Source organism: Epinephelus moara, chromosome 5, assembly GCF_006386435.1.
Source record: "Epinephelus moara isolate mb chromosome 5, YSFRI_EMoa_1.0, whole genome shotgun sequence".
Taxonomy (NCBI): Eukaryota; Metazoa; Chordata; class Actinopteri; order Perciformes; family Serranidae; genus Epinephelus; species Epinephelus moara.
The window spans coordinates 1,357,834-1,383,212 of NC_065510.1; the positions used below are offsets into that span (position 1 = coordinate 1,357,834).

Below are 25,379 nucleotides of genomic sequence, written 5' to 3' on the forward strand. Positions count from 1 at the left end.
CAGCTTTCATTGTCTATTTATAAATATTTCTGTTCCTCAATAAAAATGTCTGAAACTGAGGTCTGTAGATTGTCCAGAGAAAATGGGATACTGTTTCTGGAACAATATGTAGCTGTAGTTTAAATTGTGTTTTTTCTATGGTTTAAGCAGTACACATAAAATAATCTCAATTTCCCCTGTGTCAGAGTGGTGGCAAAAATCTCAGCAGTGAATATCTCTAGACTGCAAATAAAACTATAACAACTTACATGAATACCACCCGGTAAATGTAAAACAGTAAGTTACCTTATTGAATTGACTTTCCCCCCAGTGAATAAATAAAGCTATTAAATGTCCTGCTTGGTAAAACCTGACAAATCTCCAAAAATGTTTGCACGTCATTTTTTTGAATGCATGTAGAACATTAGTAAGCTTACAATTTGATAAAACTGTTGCAAACAAGTTGTTTTCCTCAGCCCTTAATTATTTAACATTAATTGGCTGTTTGCAGTGACTCTATTTGCATTTAAACTAAGGTAGCACAAGGATGTTAGTCACTGTTCTAATCTCTGATCTCACAATTTAATCTTAACAAATACTGTTTATGTAATTTGAATATATTCTGTATGTAAATACACAATTCAAATGGCATTAGCAAACAGTAAATATGTATATTAGCACAGCTCTTCTTTGGAAAAGTTTTCCCTGATTGGCATCCTCTCCTTACTCTGGTTAAAACCAACTTTAATTGACCAACTACTATTTCTTTTTTCAATGCTACGTGACAAATGTGTTAGAGCAGGATTGTGATGGTTCAGAGATGTTGGGAATAGGTTGGCAGACAGATATAAAGCGAGGACATCTATAACACGTAACAGCAGAGTCTGCTAAGTAGATCAATAACGTAACGATAAGTAGAAAGGGGAGAGGCACGGAAGCAAGGACACAACACAAGAAGCAATCCTCATGGTTTCATCCTACTTCAACCAACAACAGAAAGAAATGTTGGCATTGTACCTTTCTGTAAACCACGTTATTATGTAGTGGATACATTGAAACTTTCTATTTCAACAACGCTGTGGTTAACGTGTGGTTGGATTTAGACACAAAAACCATTTGATTGTGGTTAGGAAAAGATCATATTTTGGTTTAAAATGGGAGAAGTATTCTGACAAGAAACGCTGCAATGTCTCAGTAAAGAATAACCTCTTTTCATGCCACTATCTCAGAGGAGACACAGTGATGTCTTGGTAAAAAAACAACTGCTAGTCGTGGGAAAACAGTTCCTGGTTGGTACAAAACACACACATTTGGTGGCTAAAAACCCACTGGAAACACAGCCACGACTTGCTAAATCAAAACCAGTTTAGATATGTTACTCATGAAAACATAAATGACACGTACTCATGGTTTGCTGCAATGTACAAAGCCAACATTTTCTTCTATTGCTGAGCTGCTCACTTATACCTTCTGGTTGAGACACAAAAGAGTTGGGGCCGTTGTAGATGTGACTGCCATCAGTGACCCATGGCACAAGTTTAACAAAGGTAAAATACACATCCACCATTTTCAGCTTTCATAATACATTTCAGACCATTATTTAGGGAAACATTTAACTTCAAAATTCAGCACACAGTGAACTAAATTTAAAGTCATCCAATGAAGTAGGACCATAAGAATTACTACAAAATGAAGGAGAAATAACTTGATAGAGAAATGGTAGATTCCTCACATTAGGCAACAGTAATGTGTGGTTGCTGAGCTCTGCTTGTAGTGTTTAAAATACCAGATAATTTTACCTTTTCAGACCCTTAAATATAACAATCCAAAAATGCAACAACCCAAGAAGGCAACATCTCTTTTCAGTTGAACTCCTCACATCTGAACACACCAAAACATACCCAACCTTTGACATGGTGTTGCCTTCAAGGGTCACGGGCAAAAAATGTCCTTTCCTATGTCTTATTTTTTAATGATTACTTACATTTTAAACTGACTTTTTAATTTCCCAGTGTTGGATGAATAAAGTGGTATTAAACTGAAATGAGGACAAACAGTATGTGTTCTTGCCAACAAGCACTGGTCTGCAAGCATCCCACATTTTAATGTTTTAAATTTCTGAAAACTGTCTGTGTTGAAACATACGCTTACATGCAAAGTGCCTTCACTTGAACTGCTGCAGCCAATGTTCCTACTGCTAAGTAACTATAGCAACAGTGGCCAATGTTCCTACTGCTAAGTAACTATAGCAACAGTGGCAAGGCTCTGTAAAAAAAAAAAAAAAACTGCTCCCTTAGGTTCATAATAGCAGGAAATAGCTTGTCAAGTCAGCGGATGGCACAGGGGAGAAGAAAGTTGAGGGAAATACTGCATCTCTCTACTGGAGACATAGTCTGGTGAGCTACAGTGAGACTGACTGTGCGATGTGGGGAGTCCTCAGCAGGAGCTTTAAGACAGATTACCACAGTGGGCGGTCTCGGGCTCGTTGAAGACAATACAGGGTTAACGAGAGGCTTTGGAGTCTACGCTCTAATACAGCGTTCTGTTACAGTAAGCATACAGTCATCAGGGAGGCTGCGCCAGACAGTAATGGTGGATCTGAGGATTCTATGTGAGCATACATTTGTGAAAATAAAAGGAGCAAAGAAATGCACATAATAGAGGGGGGATCCCAAATGAGGCGGACTGAAAGGTTGTTTGTCTGTGTTCCCTAAACAACAATGTGTGCGTTATTAACATTAAAGTTTTATATTGCAGCCAATATTTAATTTTAAACACTCTATTTACAAGCCCTGAGTAGATTAGATGAATAGCTATATTCTTAGTATTTGAGGGCAATCTTCTGAAACAGCATTTAGACCAATATGGGGCCTCTAAAACTAAAACATTTTCTACTTAATCGCAGTGCAATTTTGAATAACAGTTGTGCTATAAATAAAATCCGGAGGTTTTTCGCACTAATGTGGTCAGAAAATAATTTAAAATCAAAAGCCAGTAACCTGTAATGCACACACTGAACTGCTGTGTGCTTTTGGGATTATCTGACTATCAAAGATAAATTGGTGTTGGTTGGGGGTGGTAGCACAGGCTCCACCTCCTCCTGTAGTTAATATTACATGACCTGATCATTAGAGACTCCCGGCAAGGCTCAGGGCCTTAGGGCTTTTGGGGCCTTGGGACCCTCAGGCTGGAGACAGAGTCTCGTCCTTCGGGGCTCAAGGTGCTGTTTATAATTTTGCTTTTAGTCCTATTTTGGAAATGTCACCACTGCTGGGTCCTCGCTTGAGGAGTGTGTCAGTAGGCATTGTCTTGTTGTGTGTAAGTGAAAAAAGAAAGCTTGTGTGTCTGTTGAAAAGACATTGTAAGCATATTACCACAACTTGTTTTTTACATTTCCGAGTATGAGAAATCACCGTCTCTTTCACACCTGTCTACACATTGGCTATATTAACTGGAGACTTCATTCTCTTGGGAAACTGTCAGTTCCCGATAACACTGAATCATTTATGGTGACCCTACCCTGCTCGACTTGGTGAAAACAAGAAGGCCAACCAGTAAAATGTTGAATTTCTTTTAAAGAAAACCCACTTTTCTCGCACTCTTAAAAAACAGTACACAGTATATTCTATATCTTAACTGTTCAGAAATACTCTTCACTGCAATTATTTTATTGGTACTTCTACAAATGGGGTTTTAATTTCATACTTCTAGCCATCATTTCTATGAGCCGTAACACTGCAGTCACTAACCTAACTGCTGGGATCATTAAAAATGGGCAGATTCCAAGAAGAAGATCCAACGTAGCAACAAACAGAGGTGATGAAACAGCTTGTAAAGAAGCAGTTTAGCCAAAGAATCTAAACCGTAATTAATCCCATTGGACATGTTGGTTATAATCCATCATTGTATGGGAAAATGATGTCTTCAAAAGTACAGCAGGTTGAAGTTAAACCAGGAAGTTGGTCTTTAAACTGGGATGGACAAATCAGAAAAACAGAATATCCTTTTAAGCCTTTGCTTAAACGCCATGTCCATAACTGAAAATCTGTGGCTGCTGTTGCTCCCTGATTTAATTTCTATTTGTTTTATTCCATAACTCGCGTGGTAAATGCTGTTTGGTAGCTTTGTATCCAGGCAACACTAGCTTCCACCAGGAAAACCACTTCTGTGCTGGTCACTTGGGACTTGTGTTAACTGTATTGTCAATGCAACACTTTTCAAATCTTAGTTCAGAAAGCAGTTGGAGGTGTATTCACTGCTGGATCAGAGAGCCCACATGGTGGGCGCAGGTTTTCTATGCCCACATCCTACACCACTGCAGCTTCACGGCAATCTGGCATCTGGGGCTGCTCTGAGTATCGAACCTCTACAGTACTAATCCATCATTGACCTACAGATCAAAAGTATTCCTGGAAATGGCAGCCGCGATTAGCGTTGATTGTTTATTCCCTCTTGATGCGAGAAAAAAAGTACGATTCAAACATGACTTCAAGGCAAAGAACACATTCATCAATGCATGATCGGGCTGCAACGCTGAGGATTGTCAATAAATTCACTGACATGGAGACGAAAAGAGAAAAGCAGACAAAGCCTCTGTCATGCACGTGATACATATTGCAGTCGCATTGAACTCTCACTTCAGGCTAGAGGATTGACCGAGGGAGGGATCTGAATTATAAATACTTGGACACAAGTATGTTCAGCCTTGCCATGGGATTGATAGAAGCCAAGGTATTGATCAGCTAAGCGAAACCAACAAGTAAGAGATGAAAGGTGGGAAGCGTTGGCAGGACTTGCTTCAGGACGACCATGAGAGGATCGAAATATGTGCCCCCAAAATGTAGAGAGACCGAGTGAGGGCACGGCCCTTTAGAGACCTGCAGAGCTTCATTTTGCACAAAGTCAATTCTGTTTAAGTCAACACTCAGACTACCAACAGGTTTCTAGCCTTTCTTTGATCTCTGATTTTTTTTTTTTCCTGTGTAAGTAACATATTGTTAGAATGATAGAAAGACGTACGATGGAACATGAACAATATACAGCGCGATGGGGAGGCAAAGGAGAAAAGATTTAGATAAAAGTCAAACCCAGTTGGGTTGACCCAGGGCGTCAAAGTATGCTACTTGGGCGCCTTTTGGCGTCTCTAACACACCAGGTTTCAACCAACTCCAATGTTGAGACTGCATCATTACTAGACGGACAAGGCAACAGACATAGTATAAAGAGTGGTTAAGTGCATTAAGGCGGATGGGCAGACGGGAAGGTGGAAGACTTTGACTAAGGTGACCGGTGTTCGTGTCCTGTGTGAGACTAAATGCCTTTGCATACTGAGTCTTTTTTTTTTTTTTTGTCCATAATTGTCAGACCTCTAAAACTATATATAACCGTGTCAATCATGTTTGCAACCTGACTCGGAAACTCAATTTTTTGCATTTTTCGTATCCATCAGAAGACTTTAGTGACGTTTGACCCAGAATCAGTGAAGAAAATATGGCAGCAGGACATATCCATGACAAGACAGAGGAACAGGTACAGTATCCTTTCACTCAGATAGCTCACGTTCAACAGGTCAGATAGTAATATTCAGGTGGATGTTGATGACGAGGAGGATGTGGACCGCACACACACACACAGACAGAGACAGAGACAGTGTGGAGACAGAGACATGCAGCTGCAGTGCTAAATGGAAGACACGGGGAGAGAGAGTGGTGACAGATAAATAACTCCAGTGGAGACATGCAAGAAGGGCAATATGTCTCTTAATATTGTCTCACATTGCCAAAAAACACATTTGACTCAGTATGCAAGGTGTCTGTGCGTTACGATTTTTTTCAGATGACGGATAATAAAAACACATCTGGCAAAGCGGACTTCGTGTGCAAAGGCTTTAAAAGTCAGCATTGAGTTATTTTGTCACGTCGGCTGATATGCTGCATTCAAATGGGGGTTTCATGTTCACAAGAAGAGTCCATATGAACACCCCCCTCTTGAGGTATTCATGTCCTAGTAGGTGGAAATTTTCAGAGAGCGTTTGGGTTCATGACTTCCCATGTCTTAAACATGAGCTCACATGTTCCATTTGAACACAGCGTTAGTCACCAGACATATAAATAACGTCAACCACGAGCTGTTCCTAACCCTAACCAAGCAGTTTTGTTGCCTAAACCTGAGTGCCGACCCTCATCATTATAGCGATGCCAGGGAGTCTGCCTAAGCATCAAAATATGACAAATAGGGATGACACAGTCTACAGTGTTATCATTATACCAGACTTAAAATACATTTGTAATTAAACCCAGGGAAATTTATAAAGGCTTACTGGTGACAAGTTCAAAGGGTGTGATACTAGTTTCTGGAACAGCTTTTGTGTTTTTTTTCTTCAGCATACAACTACACTATGAACTAAAATTCACGGATGTAAAAACATTTTTCAGTAGGCATGAGCAGAGGTGAACAGAATACTTACAGACATGCCTCTACCTTCTGTTTGGAGGTTAACTCGCGCCCTTCTGCTCAATGCATCCTGAATGAAAATGTTCAAGGATAAAACTGGTGCTTTTACATGCTTTCTCCCATTTACCACATTTGATTTCAAGCCTTTTGCAAGCCGCTCTGTGCTTGTGCTGAAATTTGCTGTTTGTTGTTGGTGTTGTGATGCATTCATGTGCTGTGAGAATGTCAGACTTTGGAGACTTCCAACACCTTTTCTAGTGGAGAAAGCAACAAAAGCTACACAGAGACAGAGTATCTTGCGTCCGTGATCATGGATACTAGTTCTCAGAGTCACTCTTTACACTTACAAATAGTATTACATTCAGTGATGACAGCTACATACATAATGCTGAAACTCAAGTCACAATGAAATCTGATGATTTATAATTAATCTGTAAACAGCTCTTCACAGATCCATAAGTTAACACTGGTTTACAGGCAGGGCTACTTCATAGTACCAAATTTTGGGGATGTCTTAAATCTGAGCCATAGCTACACCCCCTAGAATAATACACACAACTGTCTTTTCATTGTCTTTCAACAACAGAAAGACACAGTGTACTGGTAGCTTGTTGCATAGCAAGAAAAGATCTGTTAGTTCCAAATCTTTCTGACTTGTGACCCTTTTTAAGTGAAGGAATATCTACTTCAAGACTTGATTTACAAGTGCAGTTTAACCAAAAGCCAAATTTTTTCCATTTTCTTATTTCAGCTCCCATTAATCTCACAACCCTCGAGGGTGTAGGTTCTTTGATTGAGTCTGAATGGTCAACACACAGAGCACATTCATCAGACAACTTGGCCAATGAGACAGTTAAATAATTGCAGCTGATAAAAATGATGGTTGTCATCTGCTTGTGAAATCAATCTTTCTCAAACTAGAAGCTTGACTGCGGTTTGGCTGGTTTGGACGCTGATCTGAATCCAAATGAGATTATGACATCATCCCCTCGGGCCAAATCTCCGCACGGCGTTTAGTGTTGACTGACAAGTGCTCTCCGGGAAGTACAGTGCAGAAACGCAACAGCAGCGACTGCTTTGACCTCTGTGGTGTTGTGTTAGGCACATGACTGAGCCGCTCTGCTAACAGAGGCCAGTTTGACTAATCCTGTTGTCTTACCCTTTGACCCCGCGCTCAGGGGAGAAGCTGGGGAAGGTTTTGAGGTTGCCTGCGCTGTGGTTCTTCTTGGTGGAGAGGTCCAGGACGCCATCTGTGGACGAACACACACAGCAAAAAAAGATTTAACACAACTGAGTCCAAATCCTATTCAAAGTATTACTGCTTTGAGGAACAACATTAAAAGACACGGCAGGTCACAAACAGAACAACATCTGACTATGAATTTGTTTTCCAAACTCAAGGTTCATCACTTTGTATGGTTATTAAGCAGTATGTAACATATTGCATTTCAGAGAAAGGCACATTTTGGGATTCATCTGTCCTCAAAGCAGAGAGAAAAACTATGTAATCCATGTGTTTCTGCAAAATTTAGGTTTCCCTGCTGCTGTCCTGTGCAAAAACAACCCAAAAAGAGCACCCTTGTGAAAACAAATAAAAACCAGTTCACATACATCTCAATAACTTTATTTCCATTCTGTTGTTTTATGCATTTTCAATTCTCATATACAAATCAGACCAGTGGAAGTGCAGAGGGGAAAAGGCTCATCTCCCAATATTTGCATAATGGTAGTGGATGGAAACCTGCATTAATTTGCATTTTATTCTGTTGATTTTCTGGAAATTGTAGTTGAAATTAAACTGAATACTTGACTTTTCAATACTAAATATTATCCCAGTATATCTACCTAAAGGAAATCTGTTAAATAACTTTGACAAAGCAATCCCCAGAGAAACACGGCTCTTTCTGTCTTCTTTCAAAAAGTTGCTCTTCAAAATATATTCCTTATGCATGCCTTAATAAATGGGCTTTTTATTCATCCTTTTGTCAGTGATAAGGAAGAGTTAAAGGTTGTGGCTCAAAGCCCAGTTTTGTAGAGCATCTTAAAACAATGCAACCTGTGACCTTAAGAAATTTTCCAACACACACACACAAAAAGATTTTTCTTTTATCACTTTGAAGCAGTAATGATTAGCCCACACTCAGTTTAAGGCACTCTGAACAGCAAAGATTTATTTTTTGTTTCCCCTGGTGAAGAGTATCAAAAGTCAAAAGCTGGAGACAAAACACCGTGTCAATAATTTATAACATCTTGTATTTCTTGCCACATTCCTGACAATATTTTCAGATCTTATTCAATTTGCAAGATCTGATTCCTTTTAGCGTATTCATCCAACAACAGTTTTTATCCTCTTATTTTCACCACACCTGTTTAATGCCTGCTTATTCAACAATAATAATGCTGTGGATTGCAGGCAAGATTTGATTTACCTGAGCAGGTCACCACATTGACAACAATTCTATATGTTTATTTTGTGTATTAATTAATTAATTAGCCAAGAGACGAGCTGTTTTTTATTCACCTTTTAAAACAACTCTTAGTGAAGACGAAGAATATTTCATATTGACTTATATATGGTGCAGCCTGTCGATGTGTTCATACTGTTTATTAATGAAATCAATCGGCATCTAATACATGTCAATAGCTCCTGCAACTGCTTGTTTATGTATGTGTGCTCATGATAACGACTAAATTCATTCATTCATCTTCTAACCGCTTCATCCNAAACTCCGCACAGAAGGGCTCCCACACCCGGGATCGAACCGGCAACCCTCTTGCTGTGAGGCGACAGTGCTAACCACCACACCACCGTGCCGCCCCTAACGACTAAATTATTGAATGAATTCTGTTTTTCTTATTTCGGTGGTTTCGATGACGAGGACAAAAAAAAGCTTAACATATGATGTTGTTAATATTCTGTGTGCTTCACAACAGGTGGACTCTCTGTGACACTTTAGCAATGAAGTCTGCGAAATATGGCAACATGCTGTGTGTGAAATCTCAGTTTGTTTGTGAATATGTCTGTCAGGCAGATCAGGTCAACACACACACACATGCAGAAAAGATATATCATCATGAGTGGGAAATCTGTTTAAACTAATCTGCTTTTATTTAAAAAATCCGGTTAGTGTTTAGGTGAAATTTGTTTACAAAATATTATTTCAGTCTCAGTTGTTTCATTTTTTGAGACTTTTTCCATGACTAGATAGCTGTATTAAATCATCCCAGTTTTTGGGACATGCAGCAACCCTTCAAGATGGAATATGGACAAGATAATATTTAAATTTGATGGTTTTGCCAAATAAATCTCCAAATTATTCTTTTTTTTTTTGAGAGCCTGGCATTAAAAACAATACAGTTGACATAACAAAATGCAAACATATACCACTAAATTCCTCTCGTTCATCAATCTGTGTTTTGCTGGTGTAATCCCTGAAGTGCAGCTGACCTTGTGACCCACAAAATCCTATATGGGCAACGGACTCGCCACTGCCGCACTAATCTTCAGGGGCTTTTTCTTGTTTAATCGCACAAAATAGAAAACACGAGGTGATATAAAATGAAAAACAGAGACACTGTAGAGCCCAGAGGTCACAAAAATAGATTAATCTGGTCATGTTAATGGTAGTAAACATACTGTATATATATATATTATTCACATGAGGAGTTTATAACTAGGAAATGCAAATACTTGCTGGGGTCATGAGATAGTTGGTACCTAAAAATATGGGTACAAAAAGAAAAATGTGCACATTAGGCTCAGGCTGGGTATTACTTAAAAGATTACGATAAAACTACCAATACCATCACTCTTTTTCAGATACCAGTAGAGTACTTTATTTGATTCCTTTTTTTTCTATTTTATTTGATACTCATCATGTGAATGGAGGCATTTAGTTGCGTAAAATGCCACCAGACGCAGGGAAAATTAAATGTAGGTAGGCGTGTGTATAAGAGTGTGGGTGTGAGACAGAGAGAGTGTGTCAGTAAATTCAAGAGCTGATTATATGCCACGGGGATGCTGATGTGAAACTGTAGCGGGGCATCTTGGCCTGTGACCTGCCGACTCTGTTAGGCCGCAAACAACGCGAACGCATCATGGCTGCCATGCATGATCTGCGTTCGTTTGATGCGTCGCAGCAATAGCGGAAACTTTTGAAGAGAGGCTGACAGACCTGGTGCGGAACTACCCGCATCTCTATGATGTTTCCACGCCGTTACATAGTGACATAGTTCTTCTTCCTCATCAAACATATCAAGGGCATCCATGTTTGTTTACAACACCTGATTTCTGGGTTATATTTCTGTTTTCTGCCCCAAGTGGAGACCGCCAGTATGATGCGTTTTGGCTGCATAGTGCTGCAGACACGGTGCATTATGTACGCGTACGTTCGATCAAGCGGCTAGTCTATTACGGCCCTTAAATACACCATGCTTAACTTCAACACGTCGCCTTAACCTGTAGAGGACTCATGATGATCGACTGCGAGCAAAACAAAACAAATAGTGAATGGTTACGTTTCACTTTAACAGCGCCTGACATTCTGCTGCTTGATCTGTGCCCAGAGAACGCTCTGTGCTGCAATAGCGTGGAGCAATGAACACCTGAACGGTATATATACTCCAATAGTGCACCTAATGAAGGATCCAGCTCCAAAAATAAAGACTCAAAACGTGGCTGCAGCTGTTTTAATGATGGCGGGCTGCCACAAATAAATAAATGAATGTATGGAATCCCTGCAGGTATCGTTTGAATGCAAAGTTACGATACTACTTGGTACTGGCTTATTTCAGTCAGTACCTTTTTAAAATATCAAGTTACAAGTTACTTTTACAGGATTAAAAACTCAAACTCGAGCAAGAACTCGACAGGAGAGCCGCACACTATCTTAAAAGCTCCCAGTACTTTTAATTGTGCCACATTTTGATCTAACAGAGATCTTCGTCAGGACCATTTTGACTTTGATTTCAAAATGCCTGACATTGCACAATTTAAGACAGCGTGCAGATCTCCTGTCTGGTTCTTCATTTAGAAATCCCAATATGCTTTTCAATACCATCAAAAATACAGACACTTGGTGATCATATCACTTAAGCAAAGACAAAGTCACACATGCTACAATAACGTCTATCACCAGCAGCACAGCTTACTCCAGTGAAATGTCAGGAAGGTATGAATCACCTCTCACCACTGTGTCTGTGTGCTGTTTGGTGCTGGGCAGGTAGTGTACAGTGGGTTTATTGGAGCTTGTTTGCTGGAGTAGCTGCCTGCTATAGAGAGCGCTGAGACTAAACCACACAGTAAATGTGACTTAACACCAAAGTATCAACTAAAAGAGTCTAAAACACTCAGCAGACCTGCAGAGCTCTGTGAGTTCATCACTGCACCCTGTCACACCAGGTGTAGTCATTTGATTCATTGCTAATGTAAAAATAATGACTGGTGGAGGATTTCGTTTCTCCTAAAATTACATCTACTGTGTAATTTAAACGAGTGCGTGCGTGTGTGTGTATGATCCAGCTTTGAGGATAATCTGAGTCAGAATTCCTATAAACGGTGTTCTGTGTTCGTGTGTGTGTGTGAGAGAGAGAGAGAGAGAGAGAGAGACAGGGAGATAATGTGCGAGCATGAGGTGGATGTAAATGCCCAACTCTTTTTTTGTGAAAATTAAGGAGGCTTACTGTAAGCAGATTCCAAAAAGCTGGTATTAAAGTGGGTGACCGGAAAGTTGAGGGTTGAAACGGCGAGCTGTCGCTTCAACCCTGCAGCCTGTTCGGTGATCAAATGGCCAACCCCCTGCTGGTTTGGTTTGATTAAACGTAGATTGAGCCCTGAGTTACATTTCAGAGCTCAGTGTAGTGCTGCAAGGGCTCAATCCAAAAGATGATGGCGTTTCAGTGATCTGTTCATGAGCCGAATGTGAACGTGAGCCTCTGTGTAGAAAATGGATCTATGAGTGCATTCATCTGTTAACAATGTCAAGGTGAAGAAACCTTTGGTAAAAAGTAGCTTTATCATCTGATGGGTAACTAACTACAATAATTTGCTGTCAATAAGAGAAATAGGAACGTGAATCAAGAGCTTAAAAACGCAGGACAATCATAGTCAACCTACATCGAATAAAAAATATCCCAAAAATACATTTCATGATTCACTATCTGGAGCTGAACCAGGCAATCAGCTGCATGTAAGTATAATATTAAAAAAAAAAATAGTTGGAAGAAACAGTAACTTTCTGCAAACTTTAAAAAATAAATATTAAGAGGTCTTCTATAAATGTGTACATTTTAAAGAGTAATACATGAAAATAATGTGAAACCTTTTTATATAGTTTTTCTCTTAAGTCATCTTTATTAGCAAGAATGTTAATAATCTGAATTTTGTTGTGTTGACTTCATTTTTCATTTATTTACGTTAGTTTTTTTTTTTATCTTTTCCTTCCCCGTTTACTCCATTTTATTGTAATATATGTGCATTTCTTATTATTTTATTTTTAAAACCACCCAATAGCAAACAGCAGCCTATCTCAATTGAAAAGAACTACCACAACGCTACTACAAGCAGAAACTTTAATTGCATAGATATAATGTTGTTGAAAGGCTTCTGCATGCTCCTGATGGAGTGTGTGTGTGTGTGTGTGTGTAAACCTGTTTTAATGGCAATGTGGTAACCATGTTTACACAGTCACGTTATGAGGACTGCTCTGTCTGGGGACGAAAATCTGGTGCCATGAGGTTACTGGTTATTGATTAGCTAGTTAAAAGCTTAGGTTAGGTTTAACTTAAGGGCTGAGGTAGACTTGTTGGGTCAGATATTTTAGGTTGAGGTAAGCCCTGAAGGAATTAATTAAAGTCAACAGTGTCCTCATAAGTGACAAAAACAAGTTGTGTGTGTGTACTGTTGCTCTCACCCTGCTGGCTGGGCTCTGGGTCGACCTCGTTCTTTTTGACAGAGAGGTCCAGCGGGCCGTCCTGGTCGGCCATGAGAAGCTTGCTGAGGACGGGATTCTGTGCAGAGGCAGCAGCCGTACCTCCTCCTCCACTGTTACTGGCTCCCATACCGTTGCTGCTCTGGGTGCAGGCGGGTGCTGAGGCAGCAGCAGCGGCAGAGGTGGGGCTGAGGCCAGGCCCCGGGGTCGGGGATGGGGAGGAGGAGGCAGACGATTGAGGGGAGCTCGGCGCGGGCAGGGGCCCAGGCGGGGAGCATGGGGCCGGGGCCAGAGACGCCGCTCTCGGCAGGCTTTGGTCCTTCATGGTGCCGTTGGGCAGGGGCGAGTCGTCCTGAGTAGTTTTTGAGGTATATTCGGCAGCGAACTGGCGGATCATTCGCTGCATGATCTCACGAGCCACTAGAGGAATGTGAGGTTCTGAGAAACTTGGGAGGTCTGGAGGGAAACAAAACAGAAGAACAAACATGTCAGCGTCCCGTCCTCCAGGAATTTCAGTCATTGCCATGTTCACCAGCTTATTTATCCCATTTCATCCTGAAAATGTAATCCTGATGCTTTGCTGAAATAATCCAAAAATCACTCAGAGGCAGCGCCTAATCCTGCCTATTGACCACGATGAAAGCACCATGATATCAGCGTGTACAGCAGATTATTGCCTGCCATCCTTCAGCCCGAGTTTTCATACACTCTCCCTGAATTTCCCGAGGATTCTCTCGTTTCCAGACTTCCTCTTACTTTGGAAATTGTATACCAGATCAATTTATGCATGACGGTTCTGCCATGATTTTTCCTTGAGTCACTGTGTTCACCATAATATGTCTACACAGACAAACGCATGGGGACTGACATATATTTCGTAACATACCATAATACCATACAGTAGTGCTGAATTTTTTTTTTTTTACCATTTTTTTCATTTTCTTTGTTTTATAGAAGCATGAAATTAGTCTTTGTGTTTTTAATTGTTGATTTTACAAATTTACCAATATGAAAACAAACCTGGGGCCTCTGGGAAATTGAAATAAGCATTTTGACAATTTCCTGACATTTAAAAGATAAGGCGATTACCAAAAACCATAATCAAAACATTAATAATAATTAAAGGGATGCACCAATTAATCAGCTCTACATCGGTATTTGCAGATATTTGCCTTGTTGAGCAGCAGTGGCCGATGTTTTTCTGTTTTGTGACATCAATTTTGCGCTTGCTAAAAAGCAGGGCTCAAGACAAACCACCAAAAACTTAAATTAATGAGAAGGTAGGAGAAGAATACAGTGGCTGTTTGGCAAATGCCTCTGTGATCTCACTGTTGTGTGAATAGATGGCTAGTAGCAGCTGGCGTCCCAGTGACAATAGAAAACTTATCTTCCCCGGGAGGCCTTTGGGACGAAAGGACACAGTAAACTCACTATCGTCACATCAGGGAACGCACCTTATTGTTTCCATGATGATGGTAAATTTCTTAATTAACGAATCTGTATTAAAATCAGCTGGAGGAGAGCTACCTAACGTTAAGATGCATTTAAGTTGGATTCAGTAAAAATGAGAATACAGGGAGGGTAAATTGTAACATCTTCATGTTGTGTTTAATGTAATCTTGTACAACGTAGTTTTTGGCTAAACACTTGAATAAATACAGCCATTCGAAGGAGAAATTTGTTGATGTTTTCACAGCAATATAAAATAGATATTAGAGAGGGAAGAATCGTATATTATATGTAGTAAAAAGGCTTTTGAAGCAGTTATTTTATAAAGATATTTCAGTTATTAAAGGTTGTTTCATTTGTATGATTAAACTTGTGCTTGTTCAAGGGCAATGAAATGAAGGACTTAATTACATTAAAACAGCTTTTATAGTGTAGATTTCTTTGTTTTCCTGGAACAAAAGGGGGAATAGATAACAACAAAAACAAAATAAACAATAATATAAAAACATTTTTAATCGGCAGTTGGTCAAATTGTTATTTAAAACAACAGTATCGGTCTCGGTCCAAATTTTAAAAATTGGTTCATGCCAAAATTTTAGGTAGCCTTAACATCACCGATAAATCTCTTGTATTTCAGAGCAGTTTTAGCTATTATAGAAAATTAAACACCACAGGTAGCAAACAAAAGATGAAGATTTTGACAAGCTGTATAAAACAATAAAGTTATCTACAAGAGGATGTTTGCTACAATATCAGATAGCACTGTATCATATCATACCACAGGGTAAAGTACTTATTGTATCATATGATATCCATTTGTATCATACCATAAATTAGGATATTGCATTACATCATATTGTATCTGATGTTATCATTAATCAGAGCATGTTGCCTGTTCCATTTTAAAAATACAAGTTGCCACTATGAAATACACCGTATGAGTGCAACAAATACCAGGAGACCGCTTAGAGTCTTTGAGAAAATACAGATGTCAAAGCCAAGCTTTTTATTATCCCCTGCTGTGACAAAACAAACCCACATCAAACACTGTTCATTGATCTCATTGGTTAATGCACATTGAGAAAAACCGCAACGACAACGACAATCATTTGTTATTAATGCATTAATCTGTCGTTGTCCCAGATAAGTCAACTGCACTTATCTCTTTACAACCAGCAGCAATTTTATTTGGACACTTTCATTTGTGCCACTGAGTCAAACCCTAAATCCTCCAAACAATACATTAGCCCAAAAATCTAATCCTGAGGCTGTGCTGAAATAATCCAAAAATCACATATATTCCATACAGCACTTAATCCTCCCTATTGAGCAAGGTTAAGGCACCATAATATCAGTGTACACCAGGTACTTGTCTCGCACATCTGCTTTCCCAGCATGCTTCTTCAAGTTATTTTCAGCTACTTCAAATTATCACCGTTTTCTTCGTTTGTACCAGTTGTGGGAGTTTCATAGCTTGATTGCTGTTTCATCACATTGTTTGCTCCAACTGAAGGAGCAATGAAGTAAATGTGTGAACAATACTATAAAACCACTGATTGTCTATTATACTTGCTTATTTGAACTTTGATTCGTGAAGGCCAACAGCCCGAGGCTCTGCCGAGTGTGGGCTCAAGACTAAAGGTTACCTCCTAACAAAGGGCTCAGGCTGACAGTGTCAGCTTTGAAACATTTTAATTGTCTATTTTTTTTTTTAATCGTTTTTGGCTTGTGTTCTGTTTAATACACTAGTTTATTCCCAGACTTAGACTTTGTTTTGTAAAGTTATAGCCATTATCATTAAAATCGTTACTGTTTAAACTTTAAAACAATTATTCTACACAAGTTACAAGCCTACAGTTATGTTATCAGTATGTGTTGCACAGTTGCTCTGATTTTCATATCATATTTAGCCCTGTAAGAATAAACAATGTTATCCAAACAAAATTACAAAGTGTTTTGCAGATGATTAAAACCGCCATGACAGTCAACGCTGGTAATGTTAGACATGAATAGAAAAACTGGAGTCAAACAGTAAGAAAACAAATTGAGTCAAAGCTTGTCTGTTCCATGAGATGTTATTAAGACGACAGTGAGCTCCTCTGAAAACTGAGGAGGAAGAAAACAACCTCCTGCATGAGCTCCTTTAATCGATATTCAATAAAAACATGACACCTACAAGAATGTGTTTTAAGAGTATTTAAGCGCATGTCACAATATTACCGAATAACAATCTACTGTACTTCTTGGGAGGATGAAACTAGTTTTATGTTCAACTGCTGCAATGACATGGTGATAAAAGAAGTAGGAAACTTAAAACTCTGTGTATTGATCAACAAAATCCAGCTGAAAAACCTCCAGTTCAAGGGAATATGAGGGTAGCCGAAGCTGTTTTATTATTCCTGTGTTTGGCTTTTTATTTCTCTGGTGTACTTTTCTATCACTGACCTGTGTCTTTATATCAACCACAGGCTGCAGTACAGCTGAGCCACAGACCTGTACGTAGGTGTTGCTGCCATTTGTTCTTTGTAATAGATTGCCTAATCCCTTGTTAATGTTATTTGACTTCCACCTAAACATCACACTGTGTAATCCCTATCACTGAAATGATCTGGTTGACACTGCAGTAAAAGAGCTTAAAGTGTATACTGCTGTTCTATTGTGTTCTGTCAAAGACCCAACAAGTTTAAGCACTTGACAGATTCACTAAGTTCTCCTAGTTTGTATGTTGATACACTGTGTGGCCTTTTGCCCGCTCTACCACAATCAAACGGGCCGTAAATGCTAATAAAACCCAGGAAGCGGTTTAGTTTGCTGGAAATGTGCCCTAATTACACAGCTCCATTTTAACAGGTGCGGGTTTCACACTGCCACCTTTGGAAATCTCCGGGGGAAACCCCAGCGTGCAGTAAGTGTGAGCGCTGTGCTTGCTAGGAAATGGCTGTTGTGCAACACTGCAGAGTTGTGCAAAGGTACACAAGAGGTCTCGCCTCGCTACAACAAAGCAGAGTGATGTAGCGGCTGCACTTTTTTCCAGAAACACTTCCTTGAGTAGGTCAGGAATGCTGCCGTCCACCCAGAGAGAGGAAGCTCTCTGAGAAGGTATGTACTGTTTACCCCGAGCAAGGCAGAATTATTTTTGCCAGGTTTTTCAAGGGACTTTAAATTAGTACATTTCATGAATGTAAGTCAAAATCTGAAGTTAAATAAGTAAAAAAAAAAACTTGTACAAGACATAGGGCGATATTAACAATCATGGGTGTGAAAAAAAAAAATCTACTTTCTACTATTTGCTTTGAGTGATCAGCTGTTTTTGAGAGCTAATACAGCTGATTACACCGTATTAGTAATGTCCCGATCAAGTTCTTTTTGCCCTGATCTCAATCTGAGTCATTAATGTTGGGTATCCACCAGTACCAAGTCCCAATCTTTTATTGTCCTAGATATACAGCTGCACACTGCACACTTCAAGTATCTTTAAGCTGTTTATATCCATCCAGTGTAAATGCTTGACAATTTAATGGCTCTGTAATGCATTAAGAAATCAAAAGCATCGTTGCTGGTATGAAATAACAAACCTCTCTAATATTTTTGGCCTTGTAGCTTACTTGAGGGAATTTCTCCATCCCTTTGAGAAAGTGAACAACTCTCCAGTTTTTGTTGCTTCAGTGCAGCATTTGTTACCTGAATGAACTGTATTCCACTGAGTGTTTATTTTTGTCATCAGTACATTTTTTTTGCACGTGTTATATTAATAAAGTACTCTAATTGGCTTTTTGCTTGCAGGGATTTTGTTGCACTTGCAGTGGCGTCACTAGTGTGTCGGATCGGCATCTGTCTCTCCTCCACCTGCAGCGAATTACCATGCAGCACAGAAGACGGTAAAACACAAGAGACCCTCCAACTGAGCTGGAGGGAGGAACTTAGTTAGAAACTTATAACATCTGCATCATCCCTGTACTGCTTTTTTGCTGTCATTAATGGCAAGTGGTGTTTTGTGGCAGGCAGAGTCCAGAATATAGGAACGGAGAGTTGGAGAGTAACGGACATCTGCACTCTGCGTTGCTGTGCGTGAAACCGTCACCAATAAAAGCATCTGTGTGACAGCTGACACATAACAAAGAACCAGCTCGGGCTCAATATAGCCGATCCTGATCAATTAAAAAAATGCCTTGATTGGCCCCGATCCCGATCGTTGAGATCAGACTGGGACATTCCCTGCACGATATAGTTGTCAGTTTTATGTCTTCATGTTTTGGTTGTCAGACAACAGCACAATTACAACAAAAAAAAAATGCTAACACAACTGTCAGTGATGCCTTGTTTGTAAGATCCAGTGATGTATGTGGTGGATGCCTATCCCTTCAAGAATTAACATTACTTGTTCACAAAAAAGACATGATTATTGTTGGGTGGATATTATCATACTGTTAAAAAAAACTGACCACAAACAGGCAGATCAGTTACATTGCATGATGAGTTACTGAGCAGTTTTCCTTCTTGTTAATAAATGTGCACTTGTTTTACAGCGCGAGTGTGCGTTTTTGTTTGTGTGTCCCATCATGCCTTTGCCTGTGTGACTGTTTATGGGTCTATATATGGCAGCTCCACAGGCAGCGTTGCCTGTGCGAGTGAAGCCAGATTGATTAGGGCCGGGCATTGATTGGACAGACATCTGCTTCCTCCCTCCCTCCCTCCCGGAAAAAACACAACACAAGCTTCCGTCTACCAGGCTCATTTCTTCTCTGTCACAAAATAGCTGCCTGGCTCAGTACAGAACATGATACACTCCCAGTTCGGAGGGGATTATTACGGCGACTCAGCAAATATTCTGACTTTGAATGGGTGCTGATTTGAGACCTGAGCCAAAGCTGACAGTGCATGTAAGTACAAGCAGCAGAATAAAAGTTCAAGTAACACTCACAGTCATCCTTCACTTTGAAATGTGAAACCAGGACTATTTATTTTGAATTTAACTGCATTATACTGACAGATGTTTCCATTATTTTGTCCACTGTTTCTACCAATGAGGGCAGGCTAAATAACAGAAACTGTATTATGCAGTAAATTCAGACAGCAACACAAACTACTTCCCACACAGTTTTCATCAAGCAGAATCAGCACCTCTAAAACAAAAACACAAACAGTGTCACAGAAATGTCTCCTAAATGGCCTGAAGGATAATCAGCCCAACATTGCTCAAGGTTACTGTAATTTTGCAGCAACTAAGGTGCAGTTTTATATTTGGCTCGAGACATAAAGGCTGCAATCCTCATGTGACTAATTATAGTTAGTTCTTCAGTGAACCTGACATCTCCCCCGGTCTCATTTTGGTCCCTCGTCAGCCTATACGCTCTGTGACATGTTTTTAAATACTGATTAAGGCTCAGTTCGGCTCTGATTAGCACTTTGTGGCCACTCTTTAATAGTTTTAGTTGTGTTCATGTATTTTTGTTGTGTCTGGTACTGTGGTCCTGTTTCTCCTAGGGATTGGTGTGCAGTAAACTAATGCAGCAAAACTCAACGGTGATATCACTTCCCCCATTTTGAAAGTCTCCACCCTCCCAAATTTAACACTCGTCTTCAGCTCTCTACCATGTTTCCCTCATGGCCCCTCGTAGTAATGATGGCACTGTTAGTACAGGTCGGAAAAGTGGGTCGGCCTCTCTGGCCCAGATCTTAACCGATTTAGGGTCTTCCTGGAGGGCAGAAATGTCTTTGTTCCAATTGTAAAACATTGAAAAAGTTACATGTGGTGTCCCTCAGGAATCGATCCCCGGTCTCCTTTTTATCCAAACTGCACAAATTGTCATATTTATGAAGATGAGACATGATTTCCCACATCTTTCTCCAACAAAGGGTTGTACCCCCCCTGACTAAAATTACTGAGGCCCTCAACTTGTGCGTGATGCATAGTTGTACACACCTAAATGAAGGTAAAGCAAAAACACAACCCAAAGCCCTTTGCTATTACTGTGTATTATTACCTGAGAAATTTTTAAATTGCTACCTAGTCCAATGTCTTTGGTCGCCCCACCCCAACAAAAAACTACACAGCAGATATTCTTAAGTACATCTGACTCTTTTGCAGGCCAGAACTGTCCAAAGTTTGGACACATTAAAGGCTAGATGTACATGAGATCTACTCAACTACAAATTATTAATGATGTGGACATTTTATGTTGTTTGGTTTCACTGAGCATGGTTAGGACAGGGTTCCTACAGCTTATCACAAGTTAGATTTAAGACTTTTGTAATGCCACTTGGAATTAAAATTTAAAAAAACCATGAACCTACATCCATTACTTAGGATTCTTAATAATTTTGGGGTGCCCTGTGGCTTAGTGGATAGAGCAGACATCCCATGCACAAAGGCAGTGTCCTTCCCGCAGCAGCCGTGGGCTCAATTCCAGCCTGCAGCCCTTTGCCCCCAAAATCCTACGTCTTAAAATGTTCAAGACTTCTGATGGATTGATTCAAGACATTTCAATACCAATTAAGGCCTTACTTCTAGATTAATGAAATACATGCCTTTTGAGACTTTTAAGAATCTGCAGGAACCCTGTGAGGAGATTAAACATTTTTTAAGTGTACTGCAACAAATGGCAATATCAAGCAGGATTTCCTCTGTGATGAGTACCATGATGTCTCCATTAGTTTTCACATCAGAGGGCATTTTTGGTCCTGAAAAATTTCCCCCCCAAAATAAAAAAATTGGGATGGAAAATAATTAAATGCAATAAATTCCCTTTTAAGTATCATTTTTGTGAAATTCCCTCATATTTGCTGATTTCCCCCGAGATCTAACCAAATTTTCTGACTTGTCTCAAATACACCTCTGGAAATTCTAAGATATTCCAGATATTCATGACCAGAGGGAAGTGAAAATTAGTAATGGAGTGACTGATGAGGTGTGTGTGTGTGTGTGTTACCTTTTCTGTGGAACACAGCATTGAGGAAGTCTTGGGCCTGTCTCTCCAGCCGGCTGATCCGAGACTGCTCCTGTTTGAAGTCTTCACACTCCGACAGCACCTGGCTGCCTCCACCCTTCTCTACGCTGTGCTCCTGCACACACAAACACACACAGACAAACGAGTGAGTAAAAGCCTGCTCTGTCAAAAATAATATATTATCACACACTATCATCACATCACATAATTCTCCACCACTTGATTATTCACTTTGATTGTTATTATGATTGATGACCAAATCCAGCTGTAGATGTCCATGATTCTGCTGAGCTCTGTGAGTCAACAGAAGAAGTGTTGTAGCTGCAGGTATATGCAGATATCCCCACCATTTGGCCTTAAATATGTAGATAAGGGGTGTCAAACTTATTTTAGTTCATGGGCCACGTACAGCCTAATTTGATCTCAGATGGGCCGGTCCAATAAAAGCATCGCACAATAACCTATACGCACCATCAGCTCCAATATTTTCCATTTTTTGTCTGTAAAGAATCACAAGTACAATCTGTAGACGTTCATCCTTTTACAAAATAAATGAGCAGCCTGAAATATCTTAAGAAAATTAAACACAATTTTAACAGTATGTCTCAGATTTTCAGTCGACTTCTCACTGCCATGACGCGTGCATTTATCCACACATTTCCTGATTCGGATTCTTTTGAACTGAAGCTGTTGATTGACAATATTTTACACAATGTTCAATATCTTGAAACATGGTCACAGAAAGTATTCATTGTTATATCAGAGAACTGTGCTCTGGTCGGGGTGGAAAAGCCTCTGAAACTGTATGTTTGACACCCCTGCTTGAAGTCTGTTAGTGCACGTAGTGATTATTTAATTCCAGTTGAGAAAATGGGGGTGTTGTGGTCGTGCTGCTGCACTGCACCCTGATGTATTTATCCTGGTGGGAATTACGACGAGGTTTCACTGCTTCTTAATGTTTAATTGTTGTTTTTTAATATATCCACACTCATAATTGTAGGGCCGCAACTCACATTGATTAATATTATTATTGTTGCTGATTAACATATCAATTATATATTATTTGATTACTACCTAATTGTGGTGAAATCCAGGTGAAATCCTCAGATGTCGTTTTTTTCCGCCCTACAGTGCAAAACCAGAGGACACTCAACAATAAATAATGGTAATTAAAATGGCTGTTAACCTGTTTTTTAATTGACTAATCAGTTGATTGATCAGCAGCTGTTGTGTTTTAGTTTTCACATGAATTTGTATAATTTAATAGTGTGTTTTGTGCTAGTCTCGCCACCAGACAGTCAGAGATCTCCGCCTTCTGATAGTCTGGGGACACTCCTTTCTAAAGTGTGTTTAACACACCAGAGAAAACGGCCGGCAACAAAGCAACGCCTCTTGCATTTTTTTAAAAGGACACGCCCTCCCGGAAATGTGCGCTCCCCCTTTTCTCGTCCGCAAGGAAACAAACACACAGAGAGCTTGAAAATGGATGCCGAGAGATTTAACTCCGTTTTATCAAACGTGTGCTCAGTCCACAGGATTGTGGAAATGAAGGACTTACTGCGACTTTGTTTAAAACTTTTAACGCAGTCGGACTATGTTTACGAGCACAAGAGTTCAGCGAGCCACCGAAGGACCGCCCTGCGGATTTACTATTGGTTCTGCAACGTAGGGAGTTTTTTTAAACTCTGAAATTGTATCCGCCCATCTAAACACAAAATCAGGGAGAAAGTCATCAGTCTTTAGTTCAGCAAAGCGTCTAAAGACTGACTTGTGAGTCTAGTTTTGTGCTGATTTTCTGATCATATTAGCGATTAAACTGAAGAGACATTGACAATTTTAATAGAGTGCTCCAGGTGTGACGTTTTTCTGTAGGGCTATGCGGAACTTAGCGTCGCTCTGGTTCCCTCGCTAAAAAGCCAATAGAATTTTTTCCATTGGATTTTGGAACTCTGCAGAAAATAAGCTCTCAGACATTAATGATACTTACACATTTTGTCCAGCATGATAATCTTCACAAAGGAACACCACTATTATGATTTTTGAAGCCTAGATGAAATCACCTTAAGTAAAAAGCTAATGTTGGCGTTAAACGAAAAAAAGCTGTGGTCGGCATGATGACGGTCTGTAGTTTCATTTAGCCACTTGTTAGCAACCACCTTTTTCTACGAAACATAAAAGCTTCAAAATTCAAGAGCAGGCATATTTTATGTTGTTGAACGAAACGTCTTTTCAGCCACAGACCTTACTTTAGGTATCTAACCAAAAACCAATTCAAAAAAACCCTTTGACTTTGAAACAAGGGAACCTGGAGTGGAAAAATGCTAACTAATTTTTAGGGTTTTAGGACTCATTCCTGATGCACTCCATTGTATTTATTTTTAATTTCAGGTGGAACTAAATGTTTTCATGACGTGTATGAGAATTCCTATCAGTGTACTGTGGTAATCCACTAGAAATTTTGTGTTTTGAATAACTGGTATGGTCCCTAGTCTTACTAACTCCTGTGAAGTGATATTTTGGGAGGGGAAACTTCGATGAAAAACAGACATGTGAAAGTGTCAATAACAGGTATGAGTGAGCACACTGTTATCTGTATCTGTTCAACCAACTAAATTATCTGTATCTGTACTCAGAATGGGCGGCGTTTATATCAGAAGTGGGTGGAATTTAAATATGTATAATCTATGAGAAAAGTATTTACAGAACAGCCTCAGAATTCATTTTTTTTAATTACAAAAGTAATAGATTAAATACATCTACCAAAATGGGGATTTTGCTTTATTACAAGAACAGATCATGACACATTTTACTTTTATGATACTTGTATTCGGCTCAGCCCTAGTCAATAACCAAAAGAATGACACCACAGGGACAAGTGTTGGCAGGACAGCTCACTTCTCTACTGAGGTGCCATTGTTGGAGGTGGACCTTTTCACGCTGACAGCCAATCAAACAGCTTCCTCAGGATATCCAAGGTCTGGAGCCTGACGAGACACCGCTCAGGCAATGAGAGATTATAATGAAAGAAACAGCCGCTGAGAGGAAATGTGAATTCAGCCTTTGAATCCGAGAAAGGATTAACACCACTGTTGGCGCGTGCTGTGGTTGTCAGTTATAATGAGTATTGTCTTTACAGCACTAAACAGGGAATTTACGGGTATGTGTGGATGTTTGCGTCAATGGGCAAGAGACAAAGCAACAAACTGAGATGAGAGTGTGTTTTTAAGGCTTTCACTATTCCACCCTGTCTTTATTTTAACCCCCTCAGCTCTCTCTCTATCTGCTGGCAGTTTGCACGGCTTCAGATCAATGAATCAATGGTTTCCGCCCACTGAAGCTCCTCTGGCATTTCACAAACAAGCAGAGGGTAATAACAGTGAGGCAGAGGGACCTTTGAAGCCCTAACAGATGAATAAAAGATTGTATTGAGTGAGAAGAGGAATACAATTAAGGCTGATGCAAATTTTGTCTTATTATTTGTCTTAGTATGATTTGCACACTGAGTGGTTAACGTACTTATTGACCACTCACACAGTACTGCTGAAAAGATCTCCTGTTATCCCTGCTAGGCTTTGTTTAATTGATTTGGCTCTGTTGATTGATTTTGATTTTTTATTTTTTT

General features: G+C 39.7%; 1 protein-coding gene and 1 long non-coding RNA gene across 3 annotated transcripts in view; one reads left to right on the plus strand and one right to left on the minus strand.

Annotated features, from left to right (window-relative positions):
- lcor (ligand dependent nuclear receptor corepressor) overlaps positions 1–25,379 on the minus strand; it is a 135,181-nt gene that overhangs the window by 18,467 nt on the left and 91,335 nt on the right. For both annotated transcript variants that reach the window (XM_050044075.1, XM_050044072.1), the window contains exons 4-6: positions 21,740–21,872; positions 13,344–13,817; positions 7,592–7,682 (exon numbers count right to left, since the gene is read on the minus strand). In XM_050044075.1, the coding sequence (XP_049900032.1) occupies positions 7,592–7,682; positions 13,344–13,817; positions 21,740–21,872 (698 nt within the window). The remainder of the gene's footprint in view (positions 1–7,591; positions 7,683–13,343; positions 13,818–21,739; positions 21,873–25,379) is intronic.
- LOC126390013 (uncharacterized) lies at positions 16,452–19,449 on the plus strand. The gene is made up of 3 exons (XR_007569914.1): positions 16,452–17,909; positions 18,594–18,688; positions 18,812–19,449. It is a non-coding gene; the product is annotated as an uncharacterized LOC126390013 (long non-coding RNA).